A 14,096-nucleotide genomic window follows, 5' to 3' on the forward strand; every position below is an offset into this window, starting at 1 on the left:
TTCCAACGACGGTACGTGGTCTAACGTTATACTGGTGGAATACATACCCTGGAATGATGTTGATGAATGGCAGCGCGACGGGTCGAAGCGCCAGACTGACGTACACATTTGCAGTTAGGGTGCGCGGTATAACCATGAGAATGCTCCCGCTGTCCTACAAAACCGTACACCAGACCGCAATTGCAGGTGCTGGCACAGTGTGCTAGGCCGTACACCGGTTTCTGCATGCGTTCACCTAAACTCTTTCTAATCAACACACAGCCATCACCGGCAACGAGATAGAATAGGCTTTCATCAAAAAACACAGTAGACTTCCACTCCGCTCTCCAATGAGCTCTCCCTTGACGCGACTCAAGTTGCAAACCAGGGTGGTTTGTTGTCACTGGAGTGCACGCTACAGAACGTCTGTCTCGGAGCTGACTTTGCAGTAACAGATCTTTGGCAGTTCACTGTGTCATTGTGGTGCCAACTGCAGCTAGATCTGCTGCTGTAGAAGCAGTACGATGCACCAGAGCCACAAGCCGAACATGGTCTTCCCTCTCGGTACTGCAACGTACTCATCCTGATCCCGGCCTTCTTGCGACTGTACATTCTGGTGACCACCGCTGCCAACAATTACCTACTCGGGCTAGGTTCCTGCCAAGGCTTTCTGCAATATCGCAGAAGGAACAACCAGCTTCTCGTAGCTCTCCTACACGGCCTCGTTCAAAGTCAGTGAGGTGCTAATAATGGCATCTTTGTTGCCTTAAGGGAACCCGGAACCTAAATAAAACACTACAGATATTCCTCTTGAAAATGACATATTAATCTTACCTGTAGCTCAGCTCCAAGTACTGAAAATATTATTTTCAATAATGTGCTGTAGAGGGCATGTCGCGACATTGAATTTCCATGGATACATGTTCATTGAAAACATCGTTTTTCAAAACTTCCGGTCTTTCCAAAGACTTTATGTTATGTTGGCAACACGATTTGATAGGCAATCGTTTTTTCTGCGTATTGTAGTCTTTGGATACTGTTGTTTACATTGAGCATTTGGTGGTTATTGCACGATTTGCGTTGTATTTCTACTGCGTAACTGCAACTTGTCAAATATGCCTCGATTTAGTAACAGAGTTTACAAGAGGAAGAGGCCTCCTCCGAGGTACACTAGTGGAACTGGGACAATTTCTCCGACCTTGGGAAATGATTCTGAAAATAGTGAGGTTATTCATGAAGTGAAATCTACTTCTGTCTCTAGCAGAAGCCAGTAGTTGCATGGATCAACTGAAAAATAGTGCAGTTTATTGGAGAAGTGTAGTGAGGATAATGTGAACGAAATAATTAACATTTCATTGCTCTCAAAGGTGATTGAGAGTTCAGTACTGTGTAAGGAATGTTGCAAATTGAGTATGTCAGTAAATGTCAAGCGACACAAAGGACTTGCAGCAGAAATCTGTATCCATTGTGCTAGTTGTCATTACAGTGTTTCATTTTGGAACTCAGAATATGTCGAAATAGGCCAAGGTGAAACTGATAGTGAGAAAAGTAAGTACTATGGTGTAAATATTAGATGTGTTTATGCTCTAAGGTCAATCGGTAAGAGACACACTGCTGGTCAAATGTTTTGTGGTGTAATGAATCTACCACCACCACCAACGAAATTCTCAAAATATAACTCGGTTGTTGGATCCTGTGTTGAAGATATTGCACAAGAATCCATGAAAGAAGCAGTTGAGGAGGCTGTGGTGGTGAATGAAGAAATTGCAGATGTTCAGAATCCTCGGGACCTGACTGTCGCACTAGATGGTACGTGGCAGAAGCGCGGGCACACTTCACATAATGGGGTAATAACGGCAACAAGTTATGATACTACAAAAGTTATAGATGTTGTAATTAAATCCAAGCAATGTAGGTGTCCTAAAAGAGTGAAGGATGAGCATGCAGAAAACTGTCGAAGGAATTACAGTGGGCCTAGTGGGGCCATGGAAGTTTCCGGTGTGAAAGACATTTTCACTGAAGACCACAATGAAAGGCCAAGTACTCAGTGATTGAAAACCTTTGGGTGGAGCTAAAAGATTGACAGACGAGGTAATCAACAGATTGCAGAGAGACTATGGACTGGCAATAATACAAAATACTCACAGTGTTGATGCAATGGAAAAGGCTGTAATGGCACTTTACTACCACATCTTATCGACTGACGAGTAACCACTACATGGACTATGCCCACAGGGACCCAATTCCTGGTGCCATTACAAGAAATATCAGGGATCTGAACGTGTATACAAGCATCATCACAGTCTACCAGAAACTATCATGAAGGCTATAAAACCAATTTTCAGAGATCTTTCTGCAACTGAACTTTCGAAGAAATGTCCCCATGGACGTACACAGAATCAAAATGAGAGTGTGAATAATGTAATTTGGACCAGAATCCCAAAAAATGTGTTTGTGGAAATTCATACTCTTCATTTTGGAGTATATGATGCCATTGCTACGTACAACAAAGGTAACATTATAAAGTGCAATGTGCTGCAGAAGTTGGATGTGATGCCCGGAAAGTACATGGTGAGTGCAATGATGTCGATAGACGATGAGAGGAAACGGGATGCTGAAAGGAAAGAAAAGGAGTGTGAGAGGCAAGATAGACAAAGAATGAAACGTGTGAAATGAAGGCTAGATGGGGAGATGTCTAGTGACAGTGAAAACCCCATTATTGTGCTGGACTCCACTAAAAGGTTAGTAAAACTTTGAAACTCGTTTTCCACAAGTTCACTTTTTTGCCATATAAAGAACATTTTCTGCTAAACTATTAGAGATAAAGACTTAAAATTTTCAAGGAATGTAAACAGTGCCAATATACACCTTGTATGGTGGCCTTTTTGTGATACATAATTGATAACAGATTTTATTTCAAAGATACTATGCCAAAAAACGCGTCAAATATTTTCAGTAACAAAATAATTAATATCTTCCCAAAAAACATCAATAAATTAAAATCCATATGGTACATGGTATTAAATATATGTAATATTATACTTTACAAGTTTCATCATTCTGGTGTTAGTAGTTCATAAGAAAATCTTCCTTACATTTAACAGCGGAGGTATAGGACGTTCCGGGTCCCCTTAAAGGCATTCTTGCTTGTCATCAACTCACAACGTCCAATCTCAAAGGTAACTAACGCTCACGACCGTTACAGCATGTATTTGAAGCAAGCCCGATCTGCATCCCCATAGTGGCGCCACTGGAACCACAGTTAATCGACTGGCGTGAAATCTGAACAGACGTCATCTTTAAGATGTAGAAACACGCTTACCAACCTTCGTTCATCTCGTACAACTCCTTCTTGGTGTTGGGATTTTTCTTCCGTTAGGGTATGATGAACACCGCGATTGCGGCTACGAGCATAACTATCACAGAAGAGAAGTTAACGCCTTACCTACTTTGGTTTACTTAAGATACTATGGACACCATCACTTCTTGTTTTTCCATACAGCTGTGAGAATCATAACATGCTGTAAGCATATTTTTTCATATGACGTAGATTGATAAGGCCCAAGAGACTGTAAAATGACTTATTATATTCTTTAAAAACGAAAACGGTTATAAGCAGCCGGCGTTATCAATGTACATAATTATATTAGATATCTATCGCTTACTGTGATGAAACAGTCACGACTTGGTGCAGTGCTCGCTTGAGAGCTTCCGTTGAGATGAAAGAGATAAGGCGAACATTAATCGTGCTGAGTACAGCGGTAATTGCTTTGGTCAAGATAAGTCTGGCCGTATACCGAGGGCCACATTGTGATAGCCATTAGTTTGTACAAGACACGTCTTGTGAGACACTGGAGTCGCTTTCGGAAAGACATGTCATCTGTCCCAGTCCAGCCATCCAGATTTAGGTTTACTGTGGTTTCCTTTAAAAACTTAAGATAAATACTTGGATGGTCCCTCTGAAAAGGACGCCGTCGATATTTTTCCCTGCCCTTCCCTAATCCGAGTTTCTGCTCCATTCCTAATGGCTTCACTGTCGGCAGGACGTTAAACACAATTTTTTAAATCCTCCTCCATACCTTGACCACCGCTTGTAACACAATGATAATGTTTACTTAATTGAAATGTCTCCATGAAATGAAAAGAGTGCGAAAAGTTTGGAAATAGATTATTCCGGGTCATTCTGTGTTTACTTTTGCACGCAAATGAGTTCTCTGTGGTTAATACGAGGGCGGTTCAGAAAGTAGCCTCCGATTGGTCACAGTGCTGGTTGTGGGGGGAGTAGCGACGCCATCTGTGCGTTCACGCACTCAACAGGTCAGTCGGCATCAAGCCATGGTCGAGTGAACGTCGTACCTGCGCTAGTTTAGTTTTTGTGGCAGTTTGAAATGTGTGCTGCAATAGAAAACCCCGCCAAATGTGAAGTGCGTGCTGTCATAAGGTTTTTTACAGCCAAAGGATATTCTGCAGCAGCTATTCATCGTGAGCTTTGTGCCGTGTACGGACCAAGAGTTATGAGTGAAGGAGTTGTCCGTGAATGGGTACGTTTATTTAAAAGTGGACGAGAAAACGTTCATGATGAAGAGAGGAGTGGTAGACCATCATTGGTGACTGACGAACTCGTTCAGACAGTTGATGCAAAAGTTCGTGAAAATCGACGTTTCTCAATGTCGGAGTTGTCTACTGGTTTTCCACAGATTTCTAAGACTCTCTTGTACGAGATAGTGACAGCAAGATTGGGTTACTGTAAGTTCTGTGCACGATGGGTGCCCAAAATTCTTACCGATCACCACAAAACTCAAAGGATGGCCTCTGCATTAGACTTTCTGTCACGTTATGAGGACGAAGGAGAACCATTGTTAAACAGAATCGTGACCGGTGACGAAACCTGGATTAAGTACGTGAACCCTGAGACAAAAGAACAATCAAAGATGTGGGCACATTCAAATTCGCCTACCAAACCAAGAAAAGCCTCGCAAGATTTTTCTGCCAGAAAACTGATGGCAACGGTGTTTTGGGATGCCAAAGGGGTGTTGTTGGTTGAATTCATGGAACGTGGTACGACCATTAATCAAGACGTGTACTATGAAACAATAAAAAAGTTACGACGGGCTATACAGAACAAACGCCGTGGTATGCTGACTTCCGGTATCGTTTTTTTGCACGATAACGCCCGTCCTCACTCTGCTCGCAGAACAACGGCCCTTCTTGAGTCCTTCAAGTGGGACGTTATCAACCATCCACCTTACAGCCCAGACCTGGCGCCAAGTGATTATCACCTCTTCATGCATTTGAAGAAATGGCTCGGGTCACAGCGGTTTGATGACGACGAAGAGCTCAAAGATGCGGTCACAGGCTGGCTCCAGGCACAAGCGGGTGATTTTTATGCAGAAGGAATTTCAAAGCTTGTGAAGAGATACGATAAGTGCCTCAATCGCTATGGAGACTATGTAGAAAAATAGTGCAAAGATGTAGTTGTAAGATGTATATATTAAAATATTTTTATTTAACTTGATGTATTTTTTTAAATCAACCGGAGGTTACTTTCTGAACGGTCCTCGTAGTAAGCTTCAAGCAACTTGTGCGGCACTATAAACGATGCTTTTGGAATCGTGTTCCTTCTTGGTATGCCCCTCTCATAATTAGCTTGACATAACTGTGGTGTTACAGAAACTGAATTCTTACACTGTCGAAGAAAATATTCCTACAACGAAAATAGCTCCGAAATGTACACTGAAGCAATATAATTTACAATCCAGGCAAAAACAGCAAACTGTGACGTACATAAGACTATCAAAAGTAATTGCTCAACGATTCATTTAAGGATTTGTAATTACTTGAACTTTCATCTTGATAATCGGTGCCGCTTTTAGAAAAATGTTATAAGGTAAGTCACCTTTACGTACCTGGATACTGCGGAAAGGGCGTATTTGGACCTCTGTAGGCAAATTGATAGTAGTAAAAAGTCTGTGTCGATGCGTTGGCCATGAGATGCAGTATGGAATCCGTCGGCTCGGCGAATTTGATGTCAGTGAACATCTAAACAGATATATGAGTAGATTTTCAGTATATGTTACATGAGGCATAGAAGTTACATTCTCAGTTTACAGTGCATCTTTAATGCAAGACTGTCCCCGAGAATAATGCATTGAACCAGTAAATGCTGAATACTAAGGTCAGGATAATTGTACGTGTTTCTTAAGTTTTGTTCTTATTCGTGAGTGTCTGTTATTCAACATTCTTAAACATCTCCAATGTGTTTCGACTTACGGAACATCACGAGAGCACCAACTTCTAGAGCACTAAGTGCAACCAGTGAGCAGAGCTAGTCAAAATACTAGCACCTTCTCTTCTGTCATTTGTTCGTCAGTGAAGCATTGCTATCAGTTATTGTATAATTCAACGTTATATTCCAGGTTATAATCTTAAATATATTTCATGTTCCACTAGGGGAAGTGTATCTGCTAATCTGCAGATTACATGATTCGCTTCTATATGCCGCACACAATATCTGTTCATATGATTTATTTCTTTCACTTGGCTTCGACCCTTTCTGGGGATACGGCTCAGATTATTCGACTTTTCTCCAACTGTGTCGGTGGTGATTTATTTTCATATTTTAAATTCACTGTCGACCAAAAACAAAAAGAAAGAAAAAACCTAAAGCGCACAGAAGATTGATTGAATGCCAGTGTACTCGTAAGTAAGTACATGTACATCTACATCTACATTTATACTCCGCAAGCCACCCAACGGTGTGTGGCGGCGGGCACTTTACGTGCCACTGTCATTACCTCCCTTTCCTGTTCCAGCCGCGTACGTTTCGCGGGAAGAACGACTGCCGGAAAGCCTCCGTGCGCGCTCGAATCTCTCTAATTTTACATTCGTGGTCTCCTCGGGAGGTATGGGTAGGGGGAAGCGATATATTCGATACCTCATCCAGAAACGCACCCTCTCGAAACCTGGACAGCAAGCTACACCGCGATGCAGAGCGCGTCTCTTGCAGAGTCTGCCACTTGAGTTTGCTAAACATCTCCGTAACGCTATTACGCTTACCAAATAACCCTGTGACGAAGCGCCGCTCTTCTTTGGATCTTCTCTATCTCCTCCGTCAACCCGACCTGGTACGGATTCCACACTGATGAGCAATACTCAAGTATAGGTCGAACGAGTGTTTTGTAAGCCACCTCCTTTGTTTCTAAGGACTCTCCCAATGAATCTCAACCTGGTACCCGCCTTACCAACAATTAATTTTATATGATCATTCCACTTCAAATTGTTCCGCACGCATACTGCCAGATATTTTACAGAAGTAACTGCCACCAGTGTTTGTTCCGCTATCATATAATCATACAAAAAGGATCCTTCTTTCTATGTACTCGCAATACATTACATTTGTCTATGTTAAGGGTCAGTTGCCACTCCCTGCACCAAGTGCCTATCCGCTGCAGATCTTCCTGCATTTCGCTGCAATTTTCTAATGCTACAACTTCTCTGTATACTACAACATCATCTGCGAAAAGCCGCATGGAACTTCCGACACTATCTACTAGGTCATTTATATATATTGTGAAAAGCAATGATCCCATAACGCTCCCCTGTGGCGCGCCAGAGGTTACTTGAACGCCTGTGGCGTCTCTCCATTGAGAACAACATGCTGTGTTCTGTTTGCTAAAAACTCTTCAATCCAGCCACACAGCTGGTCTGATATTCCGTGGTAGGCTCTTACTTTGTTTATCAGGTTACTGTGCGGAACTGTATCGAACGCCTTCCGGAAGTCAAGGAAAATGGCGTCTACATGGGAGCCTGTATCTAATATTTTCTGGGTCTCATGAACAAATAAAGCGAGCTGGGTCTCACACGATCGCTGTTTCCGGAATCCATGTTGATTCCTACAGAGTAGATTCTGGGTTTCCAGAAACGACATGATACGCGAGCAAAAAACATGCTCTAAAATTCTACAACAGATCGGTGTCAGAGATATAGGTCTATAGTTTTGCGCATCTGCTCGACGACCCTTCTTGAAGGCTGGACTACCTGTGCTCTATTCCAATCATTTGGAACCTTCCGTTCCTCTAGAGACTTGCGGTATACGGCTGTTAGAAGGGGGCATGTTCTTTCGCGTACTCTGTGTAGAATCGAATTGGTATCCCGTCAGGTCCAGTGGACTTTCCTCTGTTGAGTGATTCCAGTTGCTTTTCTATTCCTTGGACACTTATTTCGATGTCAGCAATTTTTTTCATTTGTGCGAGGATTTAGAGAAGGAACTGCAGTGCGGTCTTCCTCTGTGAAACAACTTTGGAAAAAGGTGTTTAGTATTTCGGCTTTACGCGTGTCATCCTCTGTTTCAATGCCATCATCATCCCGGATTGTCTGGATTTGCGGTTTCGAGCCACTTACTGATTTAACGTAAGACCAGAACTTCCTAGGATTTTCTGTATCCTTCAGTAACACGTGTTTAAATGATTGCAGTTGCACTTCTCCGTGACAGGTGGACCGGCCACCAGAGTGCATCAATGTTATTGGTGTTTAGTGTTCCTATAAGGTCTGTTAGGATATAGAAGGGGGCGAGAACAACATCAGATGATGGCAATTCATCGTCAAGCGGGCAATGACCGTCAGTACTCGTCTGACAAAGTGCGCCAGAATTAGGAAGGAGCCTCATTAGGGGTCTCCATTTACCGGATGGTCGAATCGTGATATGCCCTTATTTGTGAGGCATCTAAAAGTGACAATGGCCTCATGTTGGACTGAATGGAAACGTGAGTGCAGGTATATTCATCGCCAAGTCTCCAGTCGGCCACGTCTGACCACCACAAGTACGGATCACCGTATTGTGCACCAAGTACATCATAACGCCTTTGTATGTACGTCCGCCATCCGAGAACGTGTAATGGACTCCATGTCGCTTTGTGTCATCATGCATCATTCGTCGGAGTCCTGCGCTGCCACGTTAGGGAATTAGCATCCCAGGCGTAGACTGCTGTTAATGCCACAACGGAAACAGCTCCGGTTTGAGTGGTGCCCTAACCGGGAAGCACGGACTGCTTATGAATGGCACCGTTTTATGCTCAGCGATAAATCGCGTTTCTGGACTATAACGGATGATCATTGTCGGCAAGCAAAGCGGTGGCGGGAGGAGAGCTCCTATTATTTCATTGTTTTGGAGACTCAGAACGGAGCTACTCCAAACGCCGCGGTGTGGCGAGCCAGGTCACGGCTGGTGGGGACTGAGGGAACTCTGACGGCTCAGCGGTACGTCACCGACAGCCTGGGTCCTCGTATGTTACCTCTTATGCGGCAGTATCGCGTTGCCATTTTTCAACACATTAGTTCTTGTTCGCACCTGACAGTCGAGTCTATGAACTGTGTGAGTGATGCTGAGGTAATACCGTCGCCAGCAAGATCCGCAGATCTGTCCGCGATAGAACATGTGTGGGACCAGCTCCGACCCACTCCTCGTCCCAGCAGCAGTACCCTGGTTATGAAGGACCAGTGACAACATTTGAGGAGAAGTTCATCTCAGGACGCGATAAGGCAACATTGTGACACACTTCGCAACATAAGAATTGCATACGTCAAGGCCGGAGGGAGTGCAACGTCGTACTGTTTAGAGGGCTCATAGTGGCAAGTCCTTGTATGTTTGATGCAATTTTGCAGTGAGCGAAATAATATTGGATACTTCGTCAACCCATGAAGTTTCAAGTCGTTTCCCTCTGCCCCTCTGGGTGATCCGCCAGTTGCTGAGTCATCATCTTTGCAATGGATTTGATGACATTTTTTTGCTCTTCTATGACGTATAGAAATACATTTGTCCTCACAATAACTTATCATTTATACGCTGCAGGGTCATCAGCCATCTTACGTAACAGACTGTACCTGTTAGCGATTATACGGCAGCTGTCTCCAGAACGTTCTCAAATTTTCCTTTTTATTGCCAAACCCATATTTATAACACGTGGGGTATATTCAGATTACCACTAACAGTAATTCTATCATTATTTGCCTTTGCACATCGGAAATGTAGGCATATTTGGCTTGAGTGTAAAATTTTAGACTATGAATGATCAGATACTGTTGAACAGAAATATACAGAAGTTTGGTGTTTAGTGAAATGCCTTTAGTTTAATTTAAAACTTTCTGGCCTCTCAGAGGCCACACTAAACCGGACGTTCGAGGTAACGTCCACCTTTGCAAAAGAAGGATAACTAATTGTATACCTTTTAATTTTTATTTTGTTTATTATGTTTTTAACAGTAAAGTTTTTCAGTCAAAAATGAATTTATGATTTTAGGTTTTTAGAGCATTTTATTGGCAATATTTGTAAACACTGCCGCCTATAGTGTAAGAAGAGAGTTGAAGTGAAAGAAGAGGTAAGAAGTAGGTTGTAAAAACTATCACCTGGTGTATTAAGTCTCGTCAGGGATGTATGATTTTACTGCGAACGAGAGAGAAACAAACCGGAGAACAGTGAGTTCGAATGGGGCTAATATTTAATGATACAGTGCTTCATAAATTCCGCCAGAGGAACTTCGAGAGAGTTCCATATCGCTGATTCGTAATGCTATTGTGATGTGGAAAGTGTGAGGACAACGTACTGGTTAGCAGCTCTGAACTCGCAAGAGCATCCTCGGCAACACCTACATAAAGCTACCACTTGGGACTAGATAGAGTTCAGTTACAGGGCAACTGACGGAGACGCAAAATGACGATGAGCTCGCGCTTAAGCGCAAAAAATAAGGCTGACATTTTCCTGTGGAACATAGGAGAAACGGTTTATGGCGTGTTGAGTCACGACACATAATATGGTACTCTGATAGCTGTGTATGGTGCAGGCATACGGTTGGTGATACGTATTTGCACTGTAACACAGTCAAATTCTGGGCCGTTCGCTTTATTTGCCCTTGCGTTATTATAACTGCTTTGAGTAAAACAGATACTAGATTTTACAATAATTTTTAAGCAAATATCATTGCATTCTTGTTTGAAGAAATTTAAACGGGGTAGGGGGACCAGGAAACTCAAAGCGCCGACCAGAGCTCCCTTGCAACTCTGAGACGTACTACAACTTCAACTGTGTGTCAATTTCACATAGAAACACGGAAACATCTACATATCTTACTGCACTGATAATGTAAATACATACCATCTGTAATCGTACCAGATCTTAATTAATGATTTCACCTACTATTAAATGCTGAAACACTAACCGTGAATGAAGTGGTGCAGTGGTTGAGACAGTAGACAAGGGTGAGGGAAGGCGACCGCTCAAGCACCGTCAGACTGGTCAGGTCCAGGTTGCTCGTGGTTTTCCAAAACCACTTAACCCAAATGTCAGGATGGTTCCTCTGGGAAGGACATCACCAGTTTACCCAATACTAGTCTGCGCTCCGTCTGTACTGACCTCACAGAATACGTGATGTCAGCCCGAATCTACCTTTCTCCCTGTGTAATAGCAACACGCGAAGGTCCAGCATGATGTTAGTGGTGGCATGACTGTAGCCTTAGGTAACAACAGTAGTAAGCGTGTGGATATGTATAGCAATTTACAGTAACTGTTCTTTGCGCTCTACAAGATACACTACCAGTTTACTTATATTCACTTTAAGGTCTCGTACACTTCAATGGAAAATTAGTTGAAACTTTCCAACATTCTGTTGTCTTACGAAGAGGTTTAGGTGTTGACAGCTAACATATAGAAATAGAAATACTGTTAGTATGTACCATAGACGCATTGAGGAGACCTTCAGGTGTGTCTGTGATGTTGTTGCCGGCTCCAAAGTAGAAGTCCTTCACCTTGGCGGCGAGGTCCTGCTGCTCCTCAGGTGTGTCCACGTCCCGGAAGTCACCGCTGAGGACGGCCGACAGGTTTGTGTTGAGCGTTTCCAGCCATTGTGGGTCTTCCAGCACTACAAATAAACGCACAAATCAAGATGAGGGCACCGTAATGGACAAATACTAGTTCGCATTGTGTGCAATACTTCTGTCCTTCTGTCAGCTTACTTGATCGGTTCGTCCAATATCGTTGTCAGCTGTAGTACGACCTTTCTCAGGGCTGCTGTCACAAGAGACCGAACACTTTGTGCGTTTTAAATATTTTATTGAAAATACTGTTATATTTGGACATGTGTTATATAGCTTTAAAGAATTCACGAAGCAGGCAGGGCTTCAATTGGAAGGCCGAATGAGGTCGTCCCCGCAGATAGTCACGCACAGGTGTCATCTGGTGCAACGTATGTTCCAGAAGTGGGGCATAGTGGGATGGTAAACAGTGATCCTTGATATTTTAGTGCTGAAAGTTACCACTTTAAGAAGACAGTCTTGGATCAGACTTGCTCTATGGCATTCCAAGTGGCTTTTACACAACTGGCCATTAAAATTGCTACACCAAGAAGAAATGCAAATGATAAACGGATATTCATTGGACAAATATATTATACTAAAACTGACATGTGCTTACATTTTCACGCAATTTGGGTGCATAGATCCTCAGAAATCAGTACCCAGAACAACCACCTCTGGCCGTAATAACGGTCTTGATACGCCTGGGCATTGAGTCAAACAGAGCTAGGATGGCGTGTATAGGCACAGCTGCCCATGCAACTTCAACACGATACCACAGTTCATCAAGAGTAGGGACTGGCGCATTGTGACGAGCCTGTTGCTCGGCCACCATTGACCAGACGTATTAGATTAGTGAAAGATCTGGAGAACGTGCTGGCCAGGGCAGCAGTCGACCATTTCCTGCAGGGCCTGCAGGACCTGCAACATGTGGTCGTGCATTATCGTGCTGAAATGGATCGAATGAAACGTAGAGCCACGGGACGTAACACATCTGAAATGTAACGTCCACTGTTCAAAGTGCCGTCAATGCGAACAAGAGGTGACTGAGACGTGTAACCAATGATACCCCATACCATCACACCGGGTGATACGCCAGTATGGCGATGACGAATACATGCTTCGAATGTGGGTTCACCGCAATGTCGCCAGACACGGATGCGACCATCATGATGCTCTAAACAGAACCAGGATTCATTCGAAAAAATTACGTTTTGCCATTCGTGCACCCAGGTTCGTCGTTGAGTACACCATCGCAGGCGCTGCTGTCTGTGATGCAGCATCAAGGGTAACCGCAGCCAGGGTCTCCGAGAGGATAGTCCACGCTGCTGCAAACGTCGTCGAACTATTCGTGCAGATGATTGTTGTCTTGCAAATGTCCCCATCCGTTGACTCAGGATTCGAGACGTGGCTGCACGATCCGTTACAGCCATGCGGATAAGATGTCTGTCATCTCGACTGCTAGGGATACGAGGCCGTTGGGATCCAGCACGGCATTCCGTATTACCCTCCTGAACCCAGCGATTCCATATTCTGCTAACAGTCATTGGACCTCGACCAACGCAAGCAGTAATGTCACGATACGATAAACCGCAATCGCGATAGGCTACAATCCGACCTTGATCAACGTCGGAAACGTGATAACGTTATGGCACGCATTTCTCCTCCTTACACGAGGCATCATAACAACGTTTCAGCAGGCAACGCCGGTCAACTGCTGTTTGTGTGTGAGAAATCGGTTGGAAACTTTCCTCATGTCAGCACGTTGTATGTGTCGCCACCGGCTCCAACCTTGTGTGAATGCTCTGAAAAGCTAATCATTTGCATATCACAGCATCTTCTTCCTGTCGGTTAAATTTCGCGTCTGTAGCTCGTCATCTTCGTGGTGTAGCAATTTTAATGGCCAGTAGTGTAAGATGAACTTATACTTGTGTGATTCATGTTCATAGGTGGAACAGTCGGGGTGTTTAGCTATATTTCATTAATATTCATTTATATCCTTCTACTGGATATTCGATTCAGCTACTTTATTGGTGGTATTGTCTGCCTGTGTAGTTGGTTGGTAACATGTTTGCCTACCTTGCTACAGGCCCGGGTTCAAAAAAATGTTCAAATGTGTGTGGAATCTTACGGGACTTAACTGCTAAGGTCGTCAGTTCCTAAGCTTACACCCTACTTAACCTAAAGTATCCTAAGGACAAACACCCACACCCATGCCCGAGGGAGGACTCGAACCTCCGCCAGGACCAGCCGCACAGTCCATGACTGCAGCACCT

At 43.7% G+C, this 14,096-nt stretch overlaps 1 protein-coding gene across 1 annotated transcript in view; it reads right to left on the minus strand.

The window, feature by feature from the left end:
• LOC126237656 (acetylcholinesterase-like) overlaps positions 1-14,096 on the minus strand; it is a 129,280-nt gene that overhangs the window by 37,357 nt on the left and 77,827 nt on the right. Inside the window, exons 8-9 of the mRNA XM_049947740.1 lie at positions 11,704-11,888; positions 5,886-6,018 (exon numbers count right to left, since the gene is read on the minus strand). Of these exons, the coding sequence (XP_049803697.1) occupies positions 5,886-6,018; positions 11,704-11,888 (318 nt within the window). The remainder of the gene's footprint in view (positions 1-5,885; positions 6,019-11,703; positions 11,889-14,096) is intronic.

The sequence above is a fragment of the Schistocerca nitens genome, chromosome 1 (genome assembly GCF_023898315.1).
Source record: "Schistocerca nitens isolate TAMUIC-IGC-003100 chromosome 1, iqSchNite1.1, whole genome shotgun sequence".
Classification (NCBI taxonomy): Eukaryota; Metazoa; Arthropoda; class Insecta; order Orthoptera; family Acrididae; genus Schistocerca; species Schistocerca nitens.